The sequence below is a fragment of the Erinaceus europaeus genome, chromosome 19, assembly GCF_950295315.1.
Source record: "Erinaceus europaeus chromosome 19, mEriEur2.1, whole genome shotgun sequence".
Taxonomy (NCBI): domain Eukaryota; kingdom Metazoa; phylum Chordata; class Mammalia; order Eulipotyphla; family Erinaceidae; genus Erinaceus; species Erinaceus europaeus.
The window spans coordinates 20,730,566-20,751,135 of record NC_080180.1 but is presented as its reverse complement, the minus strand read 5'-3'; the positions used below and the strand labels follow the sequence as shown (position 1 = coordinate 20,751,135).

The 20,570-nt window shown below is 58.7% G+C and overlaps 1 protein-coding gene across 15 annotated transcripts; it reads right to left on the bottom strand.

Moving 5' to 3' along the window:
• Positions 1–453: 453 nt before the first annotated feature.
• LOC103112662 (receptor-type tyrosine-protein phosphatase V-like) lies at positions 454–20,203 on the bottom strand. 15 transcript variants are annotated; one of them, XM_060178543.1, is made up of 32 exons: positions 20,157–20,203; positions 18,624–18,681; positions 18,290–18,338; positions 17,852–18,124; positions 16,718–16,990; positions 16,347–16,610; positions 15,816–16,076; positions 15,179–15,454; positions 12,998–13,270; positions 9,929–10,189; positions 9,559–9,825; positions 8,531–8,812; positions 8,241–8,381; positions 7,802–8,012; positions 7,326–7,393; positions 6,835–6,961; positions 6,650–6,715; positions 6,221–6,314; positions 5,938–6,028; positions 5,781–5,857; positions 4,888–5,022; positions 4,313–4,435; positions 3,202–3,362; positions 2,992–3,127; positions 2,640–2,707; positions 2,400–2,559; positions 2,081–2,314; positions 1,625–1,753; positions 1,400–1,510; positions 1,152–1,312; positions 812–947; positions 454–645 (listed from the first exon to the last, which is right to left on the bottom strand). In XM_060178543.1, exons 2-32 carry the CDS (start codon positions 18,678–18,680, stop codon positions 586–588), a joined length of 5,025 nt encoding a protein of 1,674 aa, XP_060034526.1. In that variant the 5' UTR covers position 18,681; positions 20,157–20,203; the 3' UTR covers positions 454–585. The 15 variants fall into 15 exon arrangements, with proteins under 15 accessions (XP_060034526.1, XP_060034535.1, XP_060034538.1 ...); XM_060178552.1 differs by lacking the exon at positions 20,157–20,203 and having other exon boundaries at positions 2,081–2,154; positions 2,236–2,314; positions 18,624–18,718; XM_060178555.1 differs by lacking the exon at positions 20,157–20,203 and having other exon boundaries at positions 16,718–16,806; positions 17,852–18,001; positions 18,624–18,759.
• Between the last annotated feature and the right edge of the window lie 367 nt (positions 20,204–20,570).

Genomic DNA, 20,570 nt, shown 5'->3' with positions numbered 1-20,570 from the left:
CCCAGTCCCTCACCCCTCCCTCAAGTCCACTGGGCCCTTTCTCCCCCACCTCCCTCCTCCAATGGTGGTGAGGAGCCATAGAGGAGCTGTCCTGCCCCACTCCTGCCCTGCCCAGGTGGCTATGGTAGCCCGTGGGACAGCGGCAGATAGTAAGAAAGGTGTCAGGAGTGGAATCAGTCCTGTTACATCCAAGGCAGAGCATGAATAATTGGGGTACCCCCAGGGCACCAGGAAATAGCTGGGGAGACTAAAATCTGAGAAACCAGGGGCTTGAATATTAGGGGATGAGGAAAGCAGACAGCCTGCAGGCAGCGGCTCAGCAGGGTCAGCAGCACCCAATCTTGGCCCAGCTCAGCTCCCCCATTGCCTGACACCCCCTCCCACAAGTCCTTGTGACCCCATAAGTCCCTGCAACCATTTCTTCCCTTTATGAAAGTAGAAGGACAAAGAACACTCAGCTTGACCACAATCTTTATTCTCAGATCCACCCTCCCTCCACCCATCCTACTGTCTGGGGTTGCAGGCTGTCCTCCCAGGAAGCCAGCTTGGGGGGTGCTTGTTGAGGCTGCCAGTTCTGTCCCAGGCTCAGGGTAGCCCGTCCCCCAGCGCTCTGTTCAGACAGTTGTAGAGGTAGATGTACTGCTCCTGGGGGCAGAAATGGTGAGGAGCCTAAGCCAGCCGGCCCTAACCGCGGTCCGCAGCGCCCCCTGGTGGCTTCCCGAATAGTGCTGCCGGGAGACAGCGGCGGCTGGGGCAGAGCCGTCCCAAGTTCCCTGCCCTCCCCCCAGCCCAGCAGGTGGCCGCCTCTCACCAGCGTTGGGGTCATGAGGCGACAGGCCTGTGACTGCTGCAGGGCCACGTTGAAGACGTCCACGGCGCACTCAGCCCCCGCCTGCTGCAGCAGCTGGTCCATAGCCAGGAAGATGCCCAGCTGGGCCACGCCCTTGCTGCAATGGACCAGGAGTTCGAGGAGGGCTAGCAGGACGCAGGGAACGCTGGAACCTAGCAGTGCGGCCTGGGGACCCGGAAGGGACTCGGGCACCGCGGAAGCAGTTGGGAAGTGGGTGGGATACTCAGGAACCAGGAGGGGCTCCGGTCCCTGCCCGGCAGACAGTGGGAGTTCAGCAGCCGCGCCCCCAAACCCCTGGCACCTGGCGTGGCTGAGCAGCGTGCCCGGCTTCTTCTTGTCCTGGGAGCAGCAGCGGCCCACGGCGGCCAGGAAGGGCAGCAGGGTTGCGGCGGGCAGCTCACACCCGGGCTCCCAGCTTGGAAACTGCAGCTGCTGCACCTGCCTTTGCTTCCCGCTCTCCCGCTGGGGACAGAGACCCCGTCGGCCCGGGGCTGGGGGCCGGGGAAGGGTGGGACCCGGACGCGGCCCACAGCGCAGCCCCCAACCTACGTGCGTAACCCTGAAGAGTGTGCAGGGCCAACCCGCCGCGCTGCTCTCTGCCACCCAGCTTACTGTCACCAAGTCCGTGACGAAGGGCTGCGTCTCCAGCTGCCAGAAGGCGGGGCGGGGGGGGGGGGCGTTCAGGCTGCTCCGACGCTGCCCACGCCCCAGCCTGCCCGCGACCACCGGAGCCCAGCACCTACCCACCCCCGCGCGCCATGGCGCTCCCCTCACCTTCTCCTTGGGGTCCGGCGGGCACAGGGACACCAGCACGTGGGCTCCGTGTTCCCACACCAGCTCCCAGAGCTCCTCGGGGCCCGCAGGGCCAGTCAGCACCACGTGATCCCGGCCAGAAAAGCCGCCCTGCAGAGCACAGCCAGGGGCTCCTGGGGGCTGAGGGCGCCCCTGGCAGGCCACGGCACCAGGCCCCCAACCCAGCTCCTGTCCCCCACTCTCCACCCAGCTCCAGAACCCCCAGCTTTCCTCTCCTCAGCTCCAGCCCCCTCCCTACCCAAGTTTCAGATGCCCACACTCTAGCTCCACTCTGACCCAACTCCAGCCCCCCACTCCACACCTCAGCCCCGACCCTGCCCCCGGCCTCACCTCCTCTGACTCCCAACCCCACCCCAGCCCAGATCCCCTCCCCCAGGGAAGCACACCTAGACAGGACAAGCAGGGAGGATGACTCACCGGAAAGAGCCAGGCTTCTGGCAGCGGGTCAGCGCTGTCCTCCTCCACTGATGACCGCGCCAGGGAGCCATCGTCTGAGGGGCACATGGAGAGTGATGCTACCCGGCCCCCTGCGCGCTGCCCCTGGCTCCCCGCTCCAGTCCATAGGTTCTCACCGGGGACCATGCCGTTCTGCTCGCAGCCAGGAGGGGACGCCGAGGAGCCAGCCTCGTCCTTGATGGCTTGGAGAAGGAGCTGGGGGCGAGGTGGCAGCTGAGGTTGAGGGCGGCCCTGGACAGCCCCTCACCCCGCCGGCGCCCCCCACCCTGCCCCTGCGGACCTCGTACTCCCGCAGGAAGCCCGCGTTGGCGTCGGCCGCCCGCAGGGCACAGGCCTGAGCGAAGTTGCTCACGGAGATGGGCTGGGACCTGGGCAAGGGGCTCAGCGGGGAGACGGCAGGGGGGGTGGCCCAGCTCTCCCCGCCCAGCTTCTCCTCCGCCCTGCGGGTGCACAGGAGCGGGACGTTGGCAGGAGGCCCCGGGGACCCGCGCCCCTACCCCGACCAGGGCTGGCGACTCACTCGGGGGCGCCAGGGTGTCCTTCTAAAATCTTCGTCAGAAGACAGCTGTGCAGGAAGATGTACTGGCTCTGACGGGACGAAGGGACGGTGGCAGCTTCGTGGGGTTCAGCCAGCAGGACAGTGACGGGTAGGGGGGTTGGGGGGACCCCTCCCCGCGTCGCTATCCCACTGCATCAGTGCTGGCAAGTCTGCCCCACCATGACCATTGTACGCATAGGGAAACGGAGGCCCCCAAAGCAGGAGAATGCTGAGCCCCTACCTCTGTGTGCCCCCCAATGTCTTTCCTGGGCCTGTGCCCCCCCATCTCTCCCCTGTGGGGTTCCACGCCCCCAGCCCCTCAGGGGGCCCTCACCGGAGTCTGGATCATGAGCGGCCGGTGCAGCCGTAGAGCATAGACCGCATTGAACACGTCCACCGCCTGTTCCTCCTCCAGCTGCTGCAGCAGCCGCCACAGTGCCACGAACGTGCCCGTGCGCCCCACACCCGCGCTGGGAACGGGAGGGACAGTACGGGGGCTGCCAGGGTCCCCAGGCCCCCAGCCCAGCCCAGACCCCGGGCTCACCTGCAATGCACCAGGATGGGAGCTGCACCTTGGACCTCCCGCGCCTGCCGGCGTACCAGCTCCATGAAGGCCAGCAGGGAGCTGGGTGTCTCGGGGACACTGTGGTCGGGCCACGTGGTAAACTGCAGCTGCCTCACCCTCCGCTGCTGTTGCTGTGCGGCCTGGAGAAAGGCGGGAACCCCAGCTTGGCTCAGCTCTGGCTTATTTTGATGCCAGGGCTTGAGCCTGGGTCTCTGGAGCCTCCGGAATGAGAGTCTTGCACAACCATCATGTTGTGTCCCCTCACTTACTTGCTTTGACAGCGCAACTCTCAGCACTGGCCACTGGTGGTGCTGGGGATTGAACCTGGGGCTTCTTGCATGCAGGTCCTGTGCTCTGATATCCTGAACTAGATCCCTGGTCCCCAGCCCTTCTACTCTCTTCACCTGAGATGGGGGAGAGAGGCCACTACCCACAAACTGGGCGCTCCTTGAGGGAGGTGGCTCTGTTCCCTGCCTTTTGTCTCCCTCTTTTGGGAACTCCAGCCATTGTGAAGGTGCCCAGACAGGGAACAATGCTGGCCTCTCCCTCCCTGCCACTGGAAGCCACAGCCCGCACAGCCAATGGGATGGGGGGGGGGGGGGCTGAGATGCAGCAGGGTGCCCCAGATAAGCTCAGAGAGCTGTCACTTCTGGCTCAGGAAGGGCTGCCCTGCCCTCAGATCAACTCTTTTATATATATATTTATTTATTTTCCCTTTTGTTGCCCTTTTTTATTGTTTTTATTATTGTTGTTGTTACTGATGTCGTCATTGTTAGATAAGACAGGGAGAAATCGAGAGAGGAGGGGAAGATAGAGAGGGGAAAGAAAGATAGACACCGGCAGACCTGCTTCACTGCCTGTGAAGTGACTTCTCTGCAGGTGGGGAGCTGGGGGCTCAAACAGGGATCCTTAGGCAGGTCCTTGGGCTTTGCGCCACATGCACTTAACCTGCTGCACTATCACCCAGCTCCCTCGGATCAATTCTTAACCACCTGCCTCCCAACCCTTCCCTGACCTCAACATCAGGCCCCAGGGGGAGGAGTGTGCGAGCCCACCCTGTCCCTTCCACCCCCCAACCCCAGGCACCCACATGCTGCAGATGGAACTCCCGATTTGTCCACTCGTCCTGGGACTCCTCAGCCAGGAGATGGATGGTGATGTGACCATAGATCGCAGGGCTGGGGTCAGCCGGCCAGTAATGCTCACACAGCACCTAGAGCCAGAGGGGTGCAGCAGGGAGCCCTGTCATTGTCCCCATCTCTGCCACCAAGCTAGGCCAGCTCAAGACCACCTTCTCCAGAAGCTTGACCCCCCCCCAAGGCTGGATGCCAGCACCCTTACTCCCAGATCTCGCCTGTGACCCTCAGAAAAGGCAGCTGAGTGGCCTGGTCTGGGGCTCCTAGCTTTGCATCCCTGCACCAGCTGGAGGACACCCACAGCAGGAGTCCTCTGTGTCCCAGGTCCCCACATGAGCAGGACAGAGAGGGGACACCACCCACCTGGCTAGAAGAAGGGGAAGATGCAGGCTGCCCTCCCCCCATATCCTTTTCCTAGCTAGCTTGTGCCCCTGCCTCCCTCCCCACCTGCTGCCATCCCCCCATCATGTCCCTCTGGATGGGCCTCTGGTGCCCTCTGGTGGCCATTCGGGACTATTCTGACACTCACCCGCCCATTCTCCATGCCCACCGTCAGCATGACAATAAGCTGCACCTGCTGCTCCCACACTAGCCGCCAGAAGTCTTCCAGGGTCTTCTTGAGGGGCCCCTGGGTGGCAATGAATTCCTGAGGATGGGTGTAGCCCTGTGGGGGTGAAGGGCAGGAAATGGTGACACCTGGATCCTTGGGCTGGGGCTGGCACACAGCAACAAGTCTCTCTCCCACTTCAGCTACAGACACATGTGCAAACACACAAACAGGGGTGGTGTCTGCAGAACAGTCCCCGCCATCAGGGTAAGGAAAACCAATAGGAAAATAAAATAGTCTCCCCAGCCTGCCAGCCCCTTCCTGAAATCTAAAGCTGCCTTCTTTCCATGCTCTAGTACCTGCCATGGCTCCCCACTGTCCACCAGATAAGAGCCCAGCATGGCCTGCAGCCCTGTCTACCTTCCCCGCCTTCACCCAGCACTCCACACTACCTGGGCCTCCCCACCATCCTCTGTTCTTTCCCTGCTCTCATTTCATGTATTATTATTATTTATTTATTTATTTGATAGAAACAGCCAGAAATGGAGAGGGAAGGGAGGAGCACAGGGGGAGAGAAACAGAGAGACACCTGCAGCACTGCTTCACCACTTGCAAAGATTTCCCCCTGCAGGTGGGGACTGGGTGCTTGAACCTGGATCCTTGTGCATTGTAACATATGTGCGCAACCAGGTGCGCCCCCTCCCCCCATTCTCATTTTTTATCCTGACTCTACTCATCTTCCAAGGGCCCTCTCCTCTAGGAAAACCTTCGTGGTTCCCTGAGTAAAACATTTCTCGTCTTCCATGTTGCCCTGCAGACCAGCCTTAGTCCCGAGCAGCCCCCTGGCCCCTCACCCAGCCCTCAGCTGCCCTTACTGGGATGAAGTTGGCGTTGATGTAGTCAGAGTGTGGTTCTCCCTCCAGCTGCGCCAGCCGCACTCGGGAGTGGTCATCTGCCGAGGGCCAAGTGGGGTGTTCAGTGGCCTGGTCCCCGGCCCTGCCCGCCACCCCTGCCTGCCAGCCCCACACTCACAGGGCAGCACGTGCGGGTAGCGGTTCTTGGAGGTATTGGTGGGGTGCTCGGCCTCCAGCCTGGGCTGCTCTCTGCCTACTTCCTTCAGCTCCTGGAGAGTTTGGGGGTGGGCACCGGAGGGAAGGGCTGGAGCACACACTCTTCTCGCCGGCCCAGGAGAGTGGCAGGGTGGGTGTGCATGGCTGGGGTTTTCCCCTAGACCTCCAGCCTGGACACTAGCCCCACACCCTCCCTGCCACACACCCCCACCCCACCCCCCCCCCGTATCCCCTCCCCACCATACCTCGAACTCCTGGAAGAAGGCCTGGTGAGCATGCGCACTCTTGGCCTCGTAACTTTGCCGGAAGCCTTGGGCCGGGATGGGCCTGTAGGTGCGCCTGTAGGAGAGGAGGCAGCAAGCAGCCCCCGTGGGTGGGGGGCCGAGCAGCTCAGGCTGGCTGCCCTGTCACCTGACACCCTGTGAACACACTGGGGGGGGGGGGCAGCACCCACTGTAGGAGGAAGGCCTGGGGAGGATGGATGGGGAGGAGGGAGTGAGCAGAGGAAACAGCTGGAGGGAAAACAAGCTGGAATCTTCTAGATCCACCCCCTGCCCCCAGGCCTTCAAAGAGATTCTATGCCCAGCTGGTGCTTGGTCCATGGCGCTCAGTATGGAGTCCATAGGAGGGTCAGCGGGAGCCATGGAGGCCAGAACCACAGACTGGGTACTCACCGCAGGTTGTAAACAGTCAGCTCCTGGGAGAACCGGTTCTTCTCTGCCCTACCCAGGATGAAGAGGCTAGTGGGAGGCAGCCCCCAGGGAGTGGGGGAACAGGAGCATGGAACTGGCAGCTCTGAGGGAAGATGCCAGCTCCTAACCCTGGACCACGGTGCCCCTTGCCTCCTCCCCACACTCACCTCTGCCCCTTCACCCGCCTCCAGCACAGCAGGCTCATGACTATACAGATGGTGAGGAAGGTGCCCACCACGATGCCTACCACTGCTGGGAGGGGCATGGCTGCCCGGGAGGTGCCGACCCGGGGTTCTGTGGAGGGCAGGGCAGGGGCAGGACACAGAAGCCTGGTCATCTGAAGGATTTTTTTAAAAACTGGTCACGTGCCGACAGGCTATTTCTGACACCTTGGTCTAACTGAGATTGACTCCACCCACCCTACTGGCTTTGCCTCAGTTTTCCCAGGAAGCCTTGACTGACCCAGGTGCTCCCCACTGCGCCCCCAGGAAGAGTGCTGGTATAGAATCTCCAGGGTCTTGGCTGCAAGGCACAGGAGGGGCCAAACCACTGTACTGCGTCTCCTGCCCATGTTCCTGCTGCCAATTGGGGAGGAACCGCAGAAGGGAGGAGGGGGTCTCAGCACTAAGGCCTTACCCCAGAGACTTGTGCCCCCTACCTGAGAAGGCCGAGAAGGAAACCATGGTCTCGTGAGAACTGGGTCTGGCAAAGGCCACGATGCTGAATCTAGGGCGGAGAAGCACAGCACTGGCCGCTGGGGAAGGGCAACCACATGGGAGAGCCCCTCCCGGGAAACAAAGTCACAAGCCATGGGCACTCAGACAGTGAGAGCTCCCTCACTCAGAAGGTATCTATCCTGCTGCCAGAACAGGCCGCCCTGGCCTCTCCCCCACATTCTCTGCTCTGTCCTGAGAGCAAGAAGCTCCAGAAGCAGCCCCTGAATATTCTTGGCAGTGCCCTGGAGAGCAGAAGCAGGACACACACACCCCATCACTCTGTACTGATAAAAAGAACCACAACAGAAAGGTGTTCCCCGTTCTGCTTTGCCAGCTAGGAAGCTCAGGCAGAATTCTGTTGGCCTTTATATGAGTGGATCCAGCCTCCCCCTTCCCTTCCACCTTCTCCAGACCTCACCGATACTGGATGCCAGGCTTGAGTTGCCCATTACATATCTCCTGGGTCTGACTGCAGTCCTCCATGCCCAGGGGCACCATCCAGGATCTGGGCACAGCCCAGGGCCCTGGATAGAAGGGGTTGGGAAGCAGGATGGCCAGGTAAGAGTCGCATCCCCTGTAGTAGTGGTCATACCACGTGTGGTTGATGGATTCCTGGGTAGGCCGTGTCACTGGGGAGGGCAGAGCAGGGGTAAGGCCACTCTCCCTCAGCACTGAGAGGGAGACCTCACTACCCAGCCCACTCCCGTCGTCTGCAACCCAACCTCAGTGCTATCTTCTAGAATGTTCTGTGTCACCCTTCCTGGCCCCCCGGCTCAACATGGCCTCGGCCCCTCATTGTTCCAGTCTCAGTCTCTGGACGCCTGCACCCACCCTGCCCCTTGAGGCCTGGGACTCACAGGACATATTGGTGGTGGCAATGACGCCATACCATTGGACCTGCCCATTGTCTTCGCCAAACATGCCCCTGGAGATCATGACACCTGGGCCATTCCCGGGCTCCAGCTGGGGCGGCGCAGCTAACTCTGGTGGACGCCAGGCTGCAGGGCAAGAGAGTGAAGTCCTACCAGGTGCCAGGTGGGCGGAGCAGTGGAGTGGGGCTAGGTGGGGCCAGAGAGTGGGCCTGGTCTGTTGTGTGGGCGGGGCCGTAATGGGCGGGGTCAGTTGAAAGTGGGAGGGGTGGGCCTACCCAGAGCAGACGTGGTGCACACCAACGTGACAACGCGGCTCCACAGGCCATTGCTGCCGAGCACTGCGAGGCCCAGGCGGTAGGAGGTGGCGGGCGCCAGGCCCGGCAACAGCAGCGCCGCCCGGGTGGTGTTGGCCCGGAAGACCAGCTCCGCACCCCGGCCCTCCACCAGCTGCTCCGCCGCCACCAGGCAGGTGGCCACGTCTCCCGCGGGCACCGTCCAGTTCAGGACCAGGCGGGTGGCCTCAGGGTGGCACTGCACATCCTCCACAGGGCCGGGCTCTGCGGGAAGTCACAGCTCACACTGTGTAGGGCTCACACCCAAGAGGAGGGTGCCCGGGGCAGGGGTGGTGCCTGGGAAAGGGACGCTGGCCACCTGGCGCAGTGACTTCCCCTCTGAGGCAGGGAGGGCTCAGTCCCCAGCACCACCATAAGTCTGAACTGAGCAGTGGTCTTCTACCTCTCTCTCCCTCTCCTTTCCTCTCATAAGACAAATCTTGGGCCAATAAAATAGCTCACTTAGATAATATACTTTGCCAGGTGCACAACCCAGGTTTGAGCCCGGCCCCCACCACAGTGAAGGGAGTTTCAGTGCTGTGGTATCTCTCCTCTGTTTCATCATATATATATATCCACCAGGGTTATCACTCAGCTTCATGCTTGTACCACAAATACACTGTTCCCAGTGGCCATTTTTCCTTTTTTTGATAAGACACCAAGAAATTGAGAGGGGAGGGGGAAGATAGAGGGGAAGAAAAAAGGAGACACCTGCAGCACTGATTCACCATTCACCCTGCAGGTGAGGACAAGGGGCTTGAACCCAGGTCCTTGCACACAGTAGCATGTGCCCTGCTCAGTGTGCCACTGCCTGGCCCCTAGACAGATTTTAAACAGCAGCAGCTTCCTCTCTGGGTCGAGCACCCCAGGGAAGGGGCACAGATAGGGGAGCACATGGGTGCTGGGCCTTTAGGTGGCCCTTTCTTCCAGGCCCCTGCCTCCTCCAGGACAAGCAGACAGTGCCCTCCTACCGACAGGCAGCACCACTGGCCGAGTAGAGGCTTGGAGAGGTCCAGCGCGGCACAGCACGGAGAGGGAGAGGTTTCGGCCAGGTGTGAGGCCCCCGAGGACCAGGCGGGCTTGGCCAAGTGCTAAGGGCTGTGCTGGGGAGGGGGGCCTGGCCCCCAAGAGCTGAGCGTGGCACGTCCCCTGACCCAGAGGCCCAGGGGCCCAGGCCAGGCTGATGAGGGCGCTGCCAGCCTGCATGGCCACCAGTAGTTCACTAGGTGTGAGGGGTGCTGTGGAGATGAGGACAGAAGCTGACCTGGGGCCAGGTGGACCACAGGAAGGGGTGAGGTGCCGCAGGGCTGTGGGGGGCCCAGGGTCCCTGTTCCCACTCACCGGTCCAGCCCGAGGTGCGGGTGGCATTGCGGAGAAGTCCAGCCTCAGAGGCCACCTCCACATCATACGGAGTTCCAGGGGTCAGAGCAGGGAAGCTCAAGCCATCGGCCTCCGGGCCCAGGGTGCTGGTGGCTTCCAGGGTGCCTGCCTGCATTAGTGTCACCTGGTATCCAGTACGGCCCCCGGGAGCATGGCGCCAGGAAGCCCGGAGCTGGGTGGGGCCTTCGCTGCTCACAGCTACCAGGGGAGGGGCAAGGGGGGCTGCAAGAGAGCAAGGAAAGAGAGATGTTAGGAGATGAGCTGTACCCCCAGCATCCCCCAAAATAACCCATTGAGCTACTGGGCAGGTAGCTCAGTGGGTAGAGCATTCGCTCCACAAATCTAAGACCCTGGGTTCTATCCCAGCACTTGTGGCTCTGGTCTCTCATTGAATGCATGCATGAATGAATGAATGAATGAATGAATGCTTTTTAAAAAACGTTTAGGGGCTGGGTGGTGGTGCACCTGACTGAGTGACATGTTGCAGTGCACAAGGATATGAGTTTAAGTCCCTGGTCGCCACAAACAGTGAAGCAGGGCTGTAGGCAGGTGTGTCTCTCTCTGCCTATACTTCCTACTTTCCTCTGTCTCTATCCAGTAAATAAATAAACTATAATATATAAACAATATTAAGTTAAAAATAGCTGTGTTGCAGATATAACCCCTTAGCCCCTCAGGATGTGACTGTCTCTGAGATAAGGTCTTTAAGATGGTGACTGAAATGAAAGGCTCTCTCTTGGAGGGGGGGTTGTGGGGGGTGGTGGTGTGTGTCTGTCAACAAGTTGATCACATGGGCTGGGGGATGCTCAGCTGCTGGAGCATCAGATTCACAAACCTCAGGCTCCCAGTTCAAGCCCTGGTGTTGCCTATAGGTACTGGGAGACAGGTGGGGAGGGTTCTCTGCTCTCTCTCCCTTATGCTCTTTCTCACACATAATAACTTCAGAATCGGGGGTCAGGCGGTAGCACAGTGGATTAAGCACACGTGGCACAAAGCACAAGGACTGGTGTAAGGATGCTGGTTCGAGCCCCTGGCTCCCCACTTGCAGGGGAGTTGCTTCACAGGTGGTGAAGCAGGTCTGCACGTGTCTGTCTTTCTCTCCCCATTTCTCTCTGTCCTATCTAACAATGATGACATCAATAAAACAACAAGAGCAACAAAAGGGAAAATAAATAAATATGTCTTAAAAATAAAAGTGACTTCAGAGTCTTGAAGCATAGTAGTCACATGCTGTCCCCATGGCCCTCCCTAGATAGAACTAGAATTCAGAAGTCCCCGCATCCTAGGGGATTTTTTTTTTTTCCTCCAGGGTTACTGCTGGGCTCGGTGCCTACACCATAAATCCACCGCTCCTGGAGGCCATTTTTCCCCCTTTTTGTTGCCCTAGTTGTTGCAGCCTTGTTGCGGTTATTATTTCCATTGTTGACGTTGCTTTGTTGTTGGATAGGACAGAGAGAAATGGAGAGAGGAGGGGAAGACAGAGAGAGAGGGGAGAGAAAGATAGATACCTGCAGACCTGCTTCACCACCTGTGAAGCGACTCCCCTGCAGGTGGGGAGCCGGGGCTCGAACCGGGATCCTTACGCCGGTCCCTGCGCTTTGCGCCACGTGCGCTTAACCCACTGCGTCACCGCCCGACTCCCCCCTAGGGGATTTTAAAGAGTGGGTGGACATGGTTCTGAAGGACAGGCAGTATCTGGGGGCCAGGAAGTGCCCCCCTCAATCTGATCCCAAGACCTAGAGTCGCACAACCCCAGCCTCATCAACTCATCAGTCATTATAAATGGGGAAACTGAGGCTCAGAAATGGACAGCACTGCACTGAGGACTGAACCACAGCTGGACCCTCCCAGAGCTCTTTCCACCCCCACCTCCAGGCCCACTGCCTGCTGTTTGAGGGTTCATGGTCTTTGGAAGGAATCAGAAGAGTACTAGGGGAGTAAGGGGATTCCTGCAGTGGAGACAGAGAAGAATGGGGTGGGGGTCCCCTTTGTCAGAGAGGATGCAGCAAGTGGAAAAAGGAGAGGGACTCAGGCCAGGTGAAAGGGGTGCATCTAAACCCAACTCTGTGGCTCTGGGTGCTCCTGAAGAGGAGGGGTCCCACCCGGGAGGGTCCCACCCCACGTAGGTGCCCTGTGCTTCAAAAATAACAGTGAATCCAGGGCCACCACTCCCTGGCCTTCCCTGTGAGGGGTAGCTTGTGGCTAGAAGCCTTGGCCCTGGGTCCCACTGTCTGAACTTGAACCCCAACCCCCCACTTCTGACTGTAAAACTAAAAGCCTCACATTCCTCATCTGAGAGAGGGAGACATGAAAACGAAATGAGAGGATCCAGGGAGGACTGAACTGAGTGCTCATGAACTTGATCTACTGCTGGAGTGGTAACCACCTGCAGATTGGGGTGTGGGGGAGTTTGTGGCAGGGCCCCCAGTTCCACACAGTGGGTCGTAACACAGCACAGAGAATGGCATGTTGGGGGACTGGGCAGTGGCACACATGGTTAAGCACACATAGTACTAAGAGCAAGTACCCATTCAAGGATCTGGTTTGGAGCTCCCATCTCCCTACCTGCAGAGGGGACACTTCACAAGTGGTGAAGCAGGTCTGCAGGTGTCTTTCTTTCTCTCTCTCTTTCTATCTCCCTCTCCCCTCTCAATTTTGCTCTGTCCTATCCAATAAAATGGGAGGGGAAATGGCTTCCAGGAGCAGTGAATTCATAGTATCGGCACCTAGCCCCAGCAATAACCCTGGAGGAAGAGAGAGAGAGAGAGAGAAAGAGAGAGAGGGAGAGAGAGAGAGAATGGCATGCCTGCAGTAGTTGTATAAAAAGCAAAATCTGGGTCCTGTCCACCTTCTAAATGCCAGAAGGGCCAGGGGTGCCTCTGAAGGCAGGGAGCTCTGTTTGTGCCTTGGATTTGGGGGTCAACCAGAGGATGGGATGTCCCCTCAGTCAGCCCAGCTGCCTGCCCACAGGTGGCATAACACCTTCTGGGAAACCACACCACAGGTGGCTATGGGTGGGCCATCACTCACGAGTCCAGCCAGTGGCATTGGTGCAGCTGCTCTCGTCCGGCCCATGCAGAGTGCTCAGCCGTGCCAGGAACTCCATGCCCGGAGCAGACACAGCCCAGGAGAAGCTGTGAGCCTCGGGAGACAGCTGCTGCTCACTCTCCAAGGCCAGCGGCCTCAGCCGGTACAGCTGCAGGAGGAAACCGTCTCTGCCCCCAGGTGGGGTGCTCCAGGAAGCCCTCAGGGCAGGTGGCCTCGAAGCCAGGCTTAGGCTCAAGTTGGCAGGAGGGGCAGGAACTGGGGGGACAGGAAGACACAGGCCTGGAATGAGTCAGAGCCCCCTCTCCGGCTTCAGCTTCTGGGTTCCACACAGCTGCCATGGGACCTAACCCACCCACCCACTCTTTTCCTTCCCAGGGAAGCTTTCTGAAAGACCTGGGTGCTCCCCACCCCTCCCCACACACACCATCAGCTCCTAGAGGGGGTGGGGTCTGGGTCCCCAGATCCCCCATCTTTCCTGCATCCCCTAAGTCCCTAGACACCTCTGGCGTGGCATTCAGTTCTGAAAATGGTCCCCTTCCCACTCTGTCCTTCCTCAGCTGACTAAATTCTCACAGTCACCTATTCCAACCTAGAGAGATGAACTCTCATGGGATTCCAGCTACAGCACGTGTAGTTCTGGAGTTCCATCAAACAAAAACAACAGCAACAAAAGTTACTGAAAATACTCCTGACCTGCACAAGTTCCTAACTTACATGCACTCATACACACACCAGCCCACAGCTGGGCAGAAGCATCTGATACAATGCCTATTCTGTGATAAAGTTTTGAACTGATCCTGCTATGTATCCAGCACTGCACTGAGTGAAAATCGGGCTATGGTGTATCTGTCATTTATTCTGTGGATCAAAAGGGGCCAACAGGGAGTTGGGACTCACTGTCTCTCCCACCCCTACCCCCACCACCAACATCATGTCCAGCTTGGTCTATGGAGAGCTCAATAATCAAACTCCCAAGTTTCTGGGTGGAGGAGACAGCATAGTGCTTATGCAAAAAAAAAGGATTGAATGGGAGTTGGGCGGTGGCGCAGCAGGTTAAGCACACCTGGTGCAAAGCGCAAGGACTGGCGTAAGGATCCCGGTTCGAGCCCCCGGCTCCCCACCCGCAGGGGAGTCGCTTCACAGGCGGTGAAGCAGGTCTGCAGGTGTCTGTCTTTCTCTCCCCCTCTCTGTCCTCCTCTCTCCATTTCTCTCTGTCCTATCCAACAACGACAACATCAATAATAACTTCAACAGTAAAACAACAAGGACGACAAAAGGGAATAAATAAATATTTAAAAATTTTTTAAATAAATAAAAATAAAAATAATTTTTAAAAAAGAATTGAATGCGTGAAGCTCCAAGACCCCAGGCTCAGTCCTTAGCACCACCATAAGCCAGAGCTGAGCAGTGCTGGGGAGAGAGGAGAGATGAAAGGGGGGGTGTCCAATGATTTTGGCCTGAGAAGTGGTTCAGTGGATAAAATATTGGACTCGCAAGCATAAAATCCTCCGTTCTATCGATGGGATCACATGTGCAATAGTGATGCACTGGTTCTCTCTCTCATGAGCTAATAAATAAATCTTCCCCCCCCAAAAAAAAAAGTACCAGGTACAGTTTCTACTGAAGTATACTCTTTCTCACCATCAGAAAGTCAACAAATCCTAAGCCACACCATCATAAACAAAAAATGCCCTGTACAAGCAAACCATCTGGGCTTTTTGTTTGTTTGTTTGGTTGGTTGGTTTTTGTCTTTGTTAAAAAATTTTATTTATTTATGATAAAGATAGGAACAGAGAGAGAAAATACATGTGCTGCCAGGGATTGAACTCAGGACCTCATGCTTGAGAGTCAGTGCTTTATCCAGTTTATCCACTGCGCCACCCCGAGGGCCACTGTGGTTCTTTTGTAGATGGATAATCTCTCTGACTATGCAGCCTCAGCCCTAGCCGCACAGCTAAAAAATAGGAGGCTTCATTAAGTATTTGCTGGATGGGTGGATGGATGAACAGATGGTAAGAGACAGGAAATGCTTGCAAATCAATCTGAGACCTGTCCATCCTCCCCCCCCCCCCTTCCCCACTGGGAGATATAGATAGATCAGGCCCAGGGAAGGCCAGAGAAGAGGAAGCCGGGCGCCCCCTGCCGACCTGCGGTGCAACTCACGGGTGCAAGCGCGGGTGCTGCTGGCGCTGGAGCTGACATTCCCCACACAGCTCCACACGGATACGGTGTAGCAGGAACCGGGTTCCAGGTCCCTCAGCGTCAGGCTGGAGTCACCCGGACCCAGGTCGATGAGACTGTCCGGTGCCCTCGGAACGCCCTCCTGGTGCCAGGTGACCCTGTAACCGTCTAGCTCCCCAAGGGGTTGGGCCCAGCCAACAGTCAAGTCGGAGGGGCTCCCCCTGCTGGTGACCTGCAGTAACTGTGGCGGCAGGGGCCCTGAAAACGGGTAGTTGGTTGAGGGGGTCACATCGAGTGATGCCCCTTCTCTACTGTCCTGGGCCTGTCCCCTCCCCAGAGCTCTGGGGATACAATGGCCAGATTTGATGTGTGGCCTCAGAGCCTCTGGGTAGGATAATGTCCACCTGGTAGCCCACAGAAAGTGACCTGGGTGGCACCAGGCAACACAGATAATTCCAGGGAGGCTCCTGGGGAGGGTGCTGGGGGGGGGGGGGCATTAGCCTACCCAGAGACTCTGAGGCCACACAACTTGTCTGTCTGAGCTGTAAGATCCAAACAGTAAGGTCCTCCTGGCCTATACGTGGGTGCCCCTGCCTGTTCCCCACCAGGACAAACTCACCAGGCAGCAGGGTGCTGGCCTGTGCCCAGGCCTTGTGGGGCCCGGCCAGAACCCCCAACTTCAGAGTATAGTTCCCGGGGGGTAGGGGCCCCGGGAATGCAGCACTGAGCACACCAGGGCCCAGCGTGGCGTTCTGCTTCACCTGTCCAGGCCCCAACAGCCTGAGCAGGTAGCCATCCCGGGCACCAGGCCCTGCCTTCCAGCCGGCCTGCAGCTCTGGGGGCTGGGAGGTGAGTGCCAGGTCCAAGGGGGCAGACGGGTCTGTGGAGAAAGGAGCCAATGCAGACATCCTCCCTGAGACTCAGCAGCAGTGGCACAGAGAAGTCAAGTCACCTTGGCAGAGATACATAGCCAGTGAGCCACAGGCCAAAAGACACTGTTGAGGTTGGCGAGCTAACACCTGCCAACAGCAGGGGGTGCTTGCTTGGAGCCCCACTTCCCGCAGGATTCCCTGGACACCCCGCCCCACAGCTAGCTATGTCTTGCCCAGAGGGGGACCCCTGTGTTGTCCCCTTAGCTCCTGGTACTCACAGGTCCACTCAGTGGCGTTGGGACCTGCTGCCCAGTGGGGCCCCGCGGCGGCACTGAGGGCCAGCTGGTAAGGGGTGCCCGGTGAGAGGTGGTGGAAGGTGTGGTTGGAGATCCCCCGTCTGACCACTGCTGTTAGGTTGGCACCATTCAGGAGGTCTGTGAGTGCCAGGTGCAGCCAGGCGGCCCCCTTGGAGCTGCTCCAGGAGGCCTGGAGGGAACTGGTGCCCAGGCTGCGGAGCACGAGCCTATCAGGGCACTTGGGAGCTGTGGGAAAGTGGGGGCACGCCTGGCTTGAGAAAGCGCCCCGAGCAGATCCCGGTGCTGCCCTACTGGACCACCCTACCCCAACACTGCCTCCTGCACCTCCCCACCTGTCCACTGGCGGACGCTGCTCCATGCCCGGAGGCCGCCAGCCCAGGTGAAGACCTCCAGCTCGTACTCGCTGCCTGGCACCAGGCCGCTGAAATTGTAGGCCAGCGTGGCTGGGGCCACGGAGATATTCTGTGCAGGGTGGGTGGGGGACTCTAGGTGGTGGAGGAGAAGCTGGTAGCCATCCTGTTCCCCAGGGGCAGCGCTCCACTCAGCCTCCAGACTGCCTGGGGTCTCAGGGCTGCGGAGCTGCAGGCCACGCACCGCTGCCGGGGCTGCACAGGTGCAGAGAAGCCAATTCAGGACCAGCGGGCAGCCCCTCTGCTTCTAGTGCTATTGCTTTCACCTCCTTTCCTAGATTATTGTTACTGTTGTTGTTGTTGTTGTTGTTATTTTGCCACCAGAGTTATTGCTGAGGCTCAGTGCCTGCACTAAGAATCCATTGGTCCTGTAGCCATTTGTTCTATAGGACAGAGGGAAATTGAGAGGGGAAGAGGAGATAGGGGGAGAGAAAGTTAGACACCCGCAGACCTGCTTCACTGCTTATGAAATGACCCTTCTGCAGGTGGGGAGCAGGGGCCTCAAATCAGGATCCTTGTGCAGGTCCTTACTGATTTATTATTATTATTTGGAATGAAATCAGGGCCTCGCGGCTTTATTTGACTTTTTCAAATAAGAGACACACAGAGAGAAAAAGAAGCAGAGAGAGAGAGACCACAGCACAGAACCTCCCTTCAATGCAGTGGAGGCCAGGCTTGAGCCTGGGTGGGCATAGCAAAGCAGCCCACTACCCAAGTGAGTTATTGTGATCCTCCAGGTCACCTTTTCAGAGAGAGAGAGAGAGAGAGAGAGAGAGAGAGAGAGAGCGCAAAGGAGAGGCACACAGCACTGAAACTTCCTCTGCTGCCATAGTGCCTCCCATACAATGCCAGTGCTTGGACCTGGGCCAAGCGCTTGGCAGTGCCAGCACCCGGCCAGGGGAGCTAGCTCTCCAGTCCCTCGAAAATGGGTTTCTGTGCCAGGCCAGAAGCTTCTTCTTTGGTCACTCTGTCCCCTGCCAGCTATCTAGTGCAGCCACCCCAGCTCAGACAATGCCCAGGGCCCCTGCTCCCCACCCTCTGCTCCCCACCACACACCTGTGTGTGCAGTGAGGCTGACGGTGGTGTTCTGTCCACACGGCAGCAAGGCAGTCACTTCCAGCCAGTAGCGGCTTCCTGGCATCAGGTCCCGGAACTCGAAGCTGGTGGTGTTGGTGTGGGCCCAGAGCTGCTGCCCATCGGGGGAGCCTAGGGAGCTGAGGCTGGTGAGCTGGAGGGTGTACTCAGCCCTACCCAGCTCTGGGGGCACCCAGCTCAGAAGGAGGCTAGTGGGGTCCCGCTGGTTGCTGACGTTCACTTTCAGAGGGTATCCTGGGAAGAAGGGGTAAGTCAGGCTTCCCTGATGCCCCAACACCCCCCTTCTGCCCTAAAGAATCGAGTGGCAAACAAGGGCCAGGCAGAGTAAGCACCTGGCTTGAAGAGACTGTCTCCATACCCCCAACTCAAAGATACACACACACACCCCAAGATCCCTACCTCCTTGGTCCCCTCCTTGGCTCTCTGCTAGTAGAGGGCAATCCTGTCCCTGCAGGAAGGAGGGGTGGGGAGAGGAGAGGAGGTGCACTCAGGCCTCCTAGAAGTTCAGGGGCACAGAGCCAGGAGCAGAGGGCATCCATCTGGGTTGAGTCTCTCCCCCCTCCTACCCCCACAGGCACTGCCCAGGTGAGAGAGGGAGGTAGAGGGGATGGAAAAGCTTCTGTTCTGGACTAATAAAGGCCAGCTGTGAGGCCCACAGAAGTTAGGGGGCTTGGTTGAATCCTGGAGAGTAGGAGGCCCTGACCATCCTGCCCAACCCCACTGCCCACCTTACCTTGGCCAAGAAGCCCTGGAACCAGAGGAGGGCAGGGAACAGGAGCAGGGGCCTCATCCTGGAGTGCAGGCAGGGAGAGTGGGAGGCAGAAGGGAGGAGGAGCCATCCCCCAACCCTCCCCTTGCCCCCCAGTAGGTGGGCGGGCTGGCAGGCGGGCACAGGGGAGGCCTGGCCTTGGGTAGGCTGATGGCCGGCAGCAGGCAGGCAAGAGCAGGGGGGCCTGACCCTGGCCCGCCCAGCAGGGGGAGGAGGGGCAGAGGCTGTCCCAGGGCCTAGAAGTGAAGGGATCATAGCTCCCACCCACCCCCACCACCACCACCACACACACACAAGACTGCCAGCAGTGGGCTATCCAGGAGGAATCTGCCCTGTGTTCTTGGGGGAACCGAGGGATATATGACCTTGTGAGCAAGCACATTCACTGAGCCCAAAGCAAGGAGGGGGGGGTGTCTGCATTCCTATGGAGGAGAAGGGTCAGGGGACAGGGTGCAGCTGTGTGGAGCTGGGTGCCCGGTGCATGGTCCAGCTGCGGCATCTGCCTTCCCAAAGGCCTTGAGTCACAGCCAGTGTCCATCTAGAAGGGCCCACCTGGTCCTGGGCACCTCCACCCAGACCCCAGACCCCCATTGTCCTAATAAGAAGCTTGAGACCAGAGAGGGTCAGAGCCCAACCTGAGTCCCAGTGTGTGACGACTGGAGTTACATTTGAACTTGGGGCTTCTGGGCTGAGCAGAGATGTAGGACCCTGCAAATCAGGGAGTGGGGGAGGCAGGTCCTCTGACTGGGGTCCCCTGAGCAGCTCTTCAGGTCCTTGGGGGTTTTACTTGCCTCTCCCACCTCCTTTTCCTGGGTCAGTGCCCCCCACCCCCACCCACAAGGGCCCCAGCACATTCACCTTTGGGCTGGCCTAGAAGACAGTGGGCTTGAGTCTCACCCCCCCCACTCTAGAGTCAGCTCTCCCCCACACCCACACTCCAAGACAGCTGCAGTGGGTAGGTAGAGGGAATGGGAGTCAAGAAGTGGCTCTGGGCCTCCCCTGAAAGAGGGCCCTGGGAGCCAGACATTGGCCCTGTGGTAGGGAGGGAGAAATATGCGAGAAGCAAGCAGGTCTGGAAACGGGGCACCGAAATGGCTTCTGAGGGAGCTGGCTTCTTTGGGGGCAGCACCCCTCCAACACACACACACAAGGAGGACACGCCTGTAGAGGGCCTACCCCTCCCCCGCTCCCATGGCCGCAAACCTCAGAGCCGCCCACCGGCCTCTGGCCCCAGGCCTGGAAACTGCACTGCAGACTCATCAGATTTTCCAGGCCCAGAGTGCCTGAGAGAGAGAGAGAGAGAGAGAGAGAGAGAGTGTGTGTGTGTGTGTGTGTGTGTGTGTGTGTGTGTGTGTGTGCCTGAGTGTGCCTGAGTGTGTGTGTGTGTGTGTGTGTGCTCAAAGGAGATGGGGCAGGGGGCGATGGGGGTGGGGGAGAGAAAGAGAGGAGGGCCCAGTCTGATAAGACACCCCACCTCACCTCCCCCTTCTGCCTTACCTGGGGGCTGATCATTTGACTCTTTCTAGAAAGCTCTCCACCCGCAGCTGCAAAGAAGGGAGAAGCATCCTAGCCCAAGTAGAGAGGATGTAGCTTTTCAGGGGTGTCTCAGACCCTCCCTACAGGTGCCCCTAAACAGATGACCCTTTGGGGACATTGTAGACCCAGGGCTGGTCCTGGGGGCAGTCTGGGGGAGGCACCTGACATGGGAAGGTACCTGATGGGTCCCCAGCCAGCCAGGGGAGCCTTGAGGACAGAAAGGAGTTTAGGGCAGGATTTGAAAGGTCCTGAGAGATAAGAAGGGGCCTCCCCAGCCCAAACCACTCCATTTAGAAGAAAAAAATAAAAAAGAAAAGGGTAAAGAAATAAAAGAAAAACAAAGCAAAAAGACGGCACCACAAGGCCTATCTTCTC

Excerpts from the sequence above, each read along its gene's own strand:
- LOC103112662 (XM_060178543.1), bottom strand. The coding sequence starts at position 18,680 with ATGAGGCCCCTGCTCCTGTTCCCTGCCCTCCTCTGGTTCCAGGGCTTC. Across the intron at positions 16,991-17,851 it reads CAGCCTCACTGCACACACAG|CCCCGGCAGCGGTGCGTGGC; the intron begins GTGTGTGGTGGG and ends GCACCTGTGCAG. Across the intron at positions 10,190-12,997 it reads CAATGCCACTGGCTGGACTC|CCCCCCTTGCCCCTCCCCTG; the intron begins GTGAGTGATGGC and ends GCTCTCTTGCAG.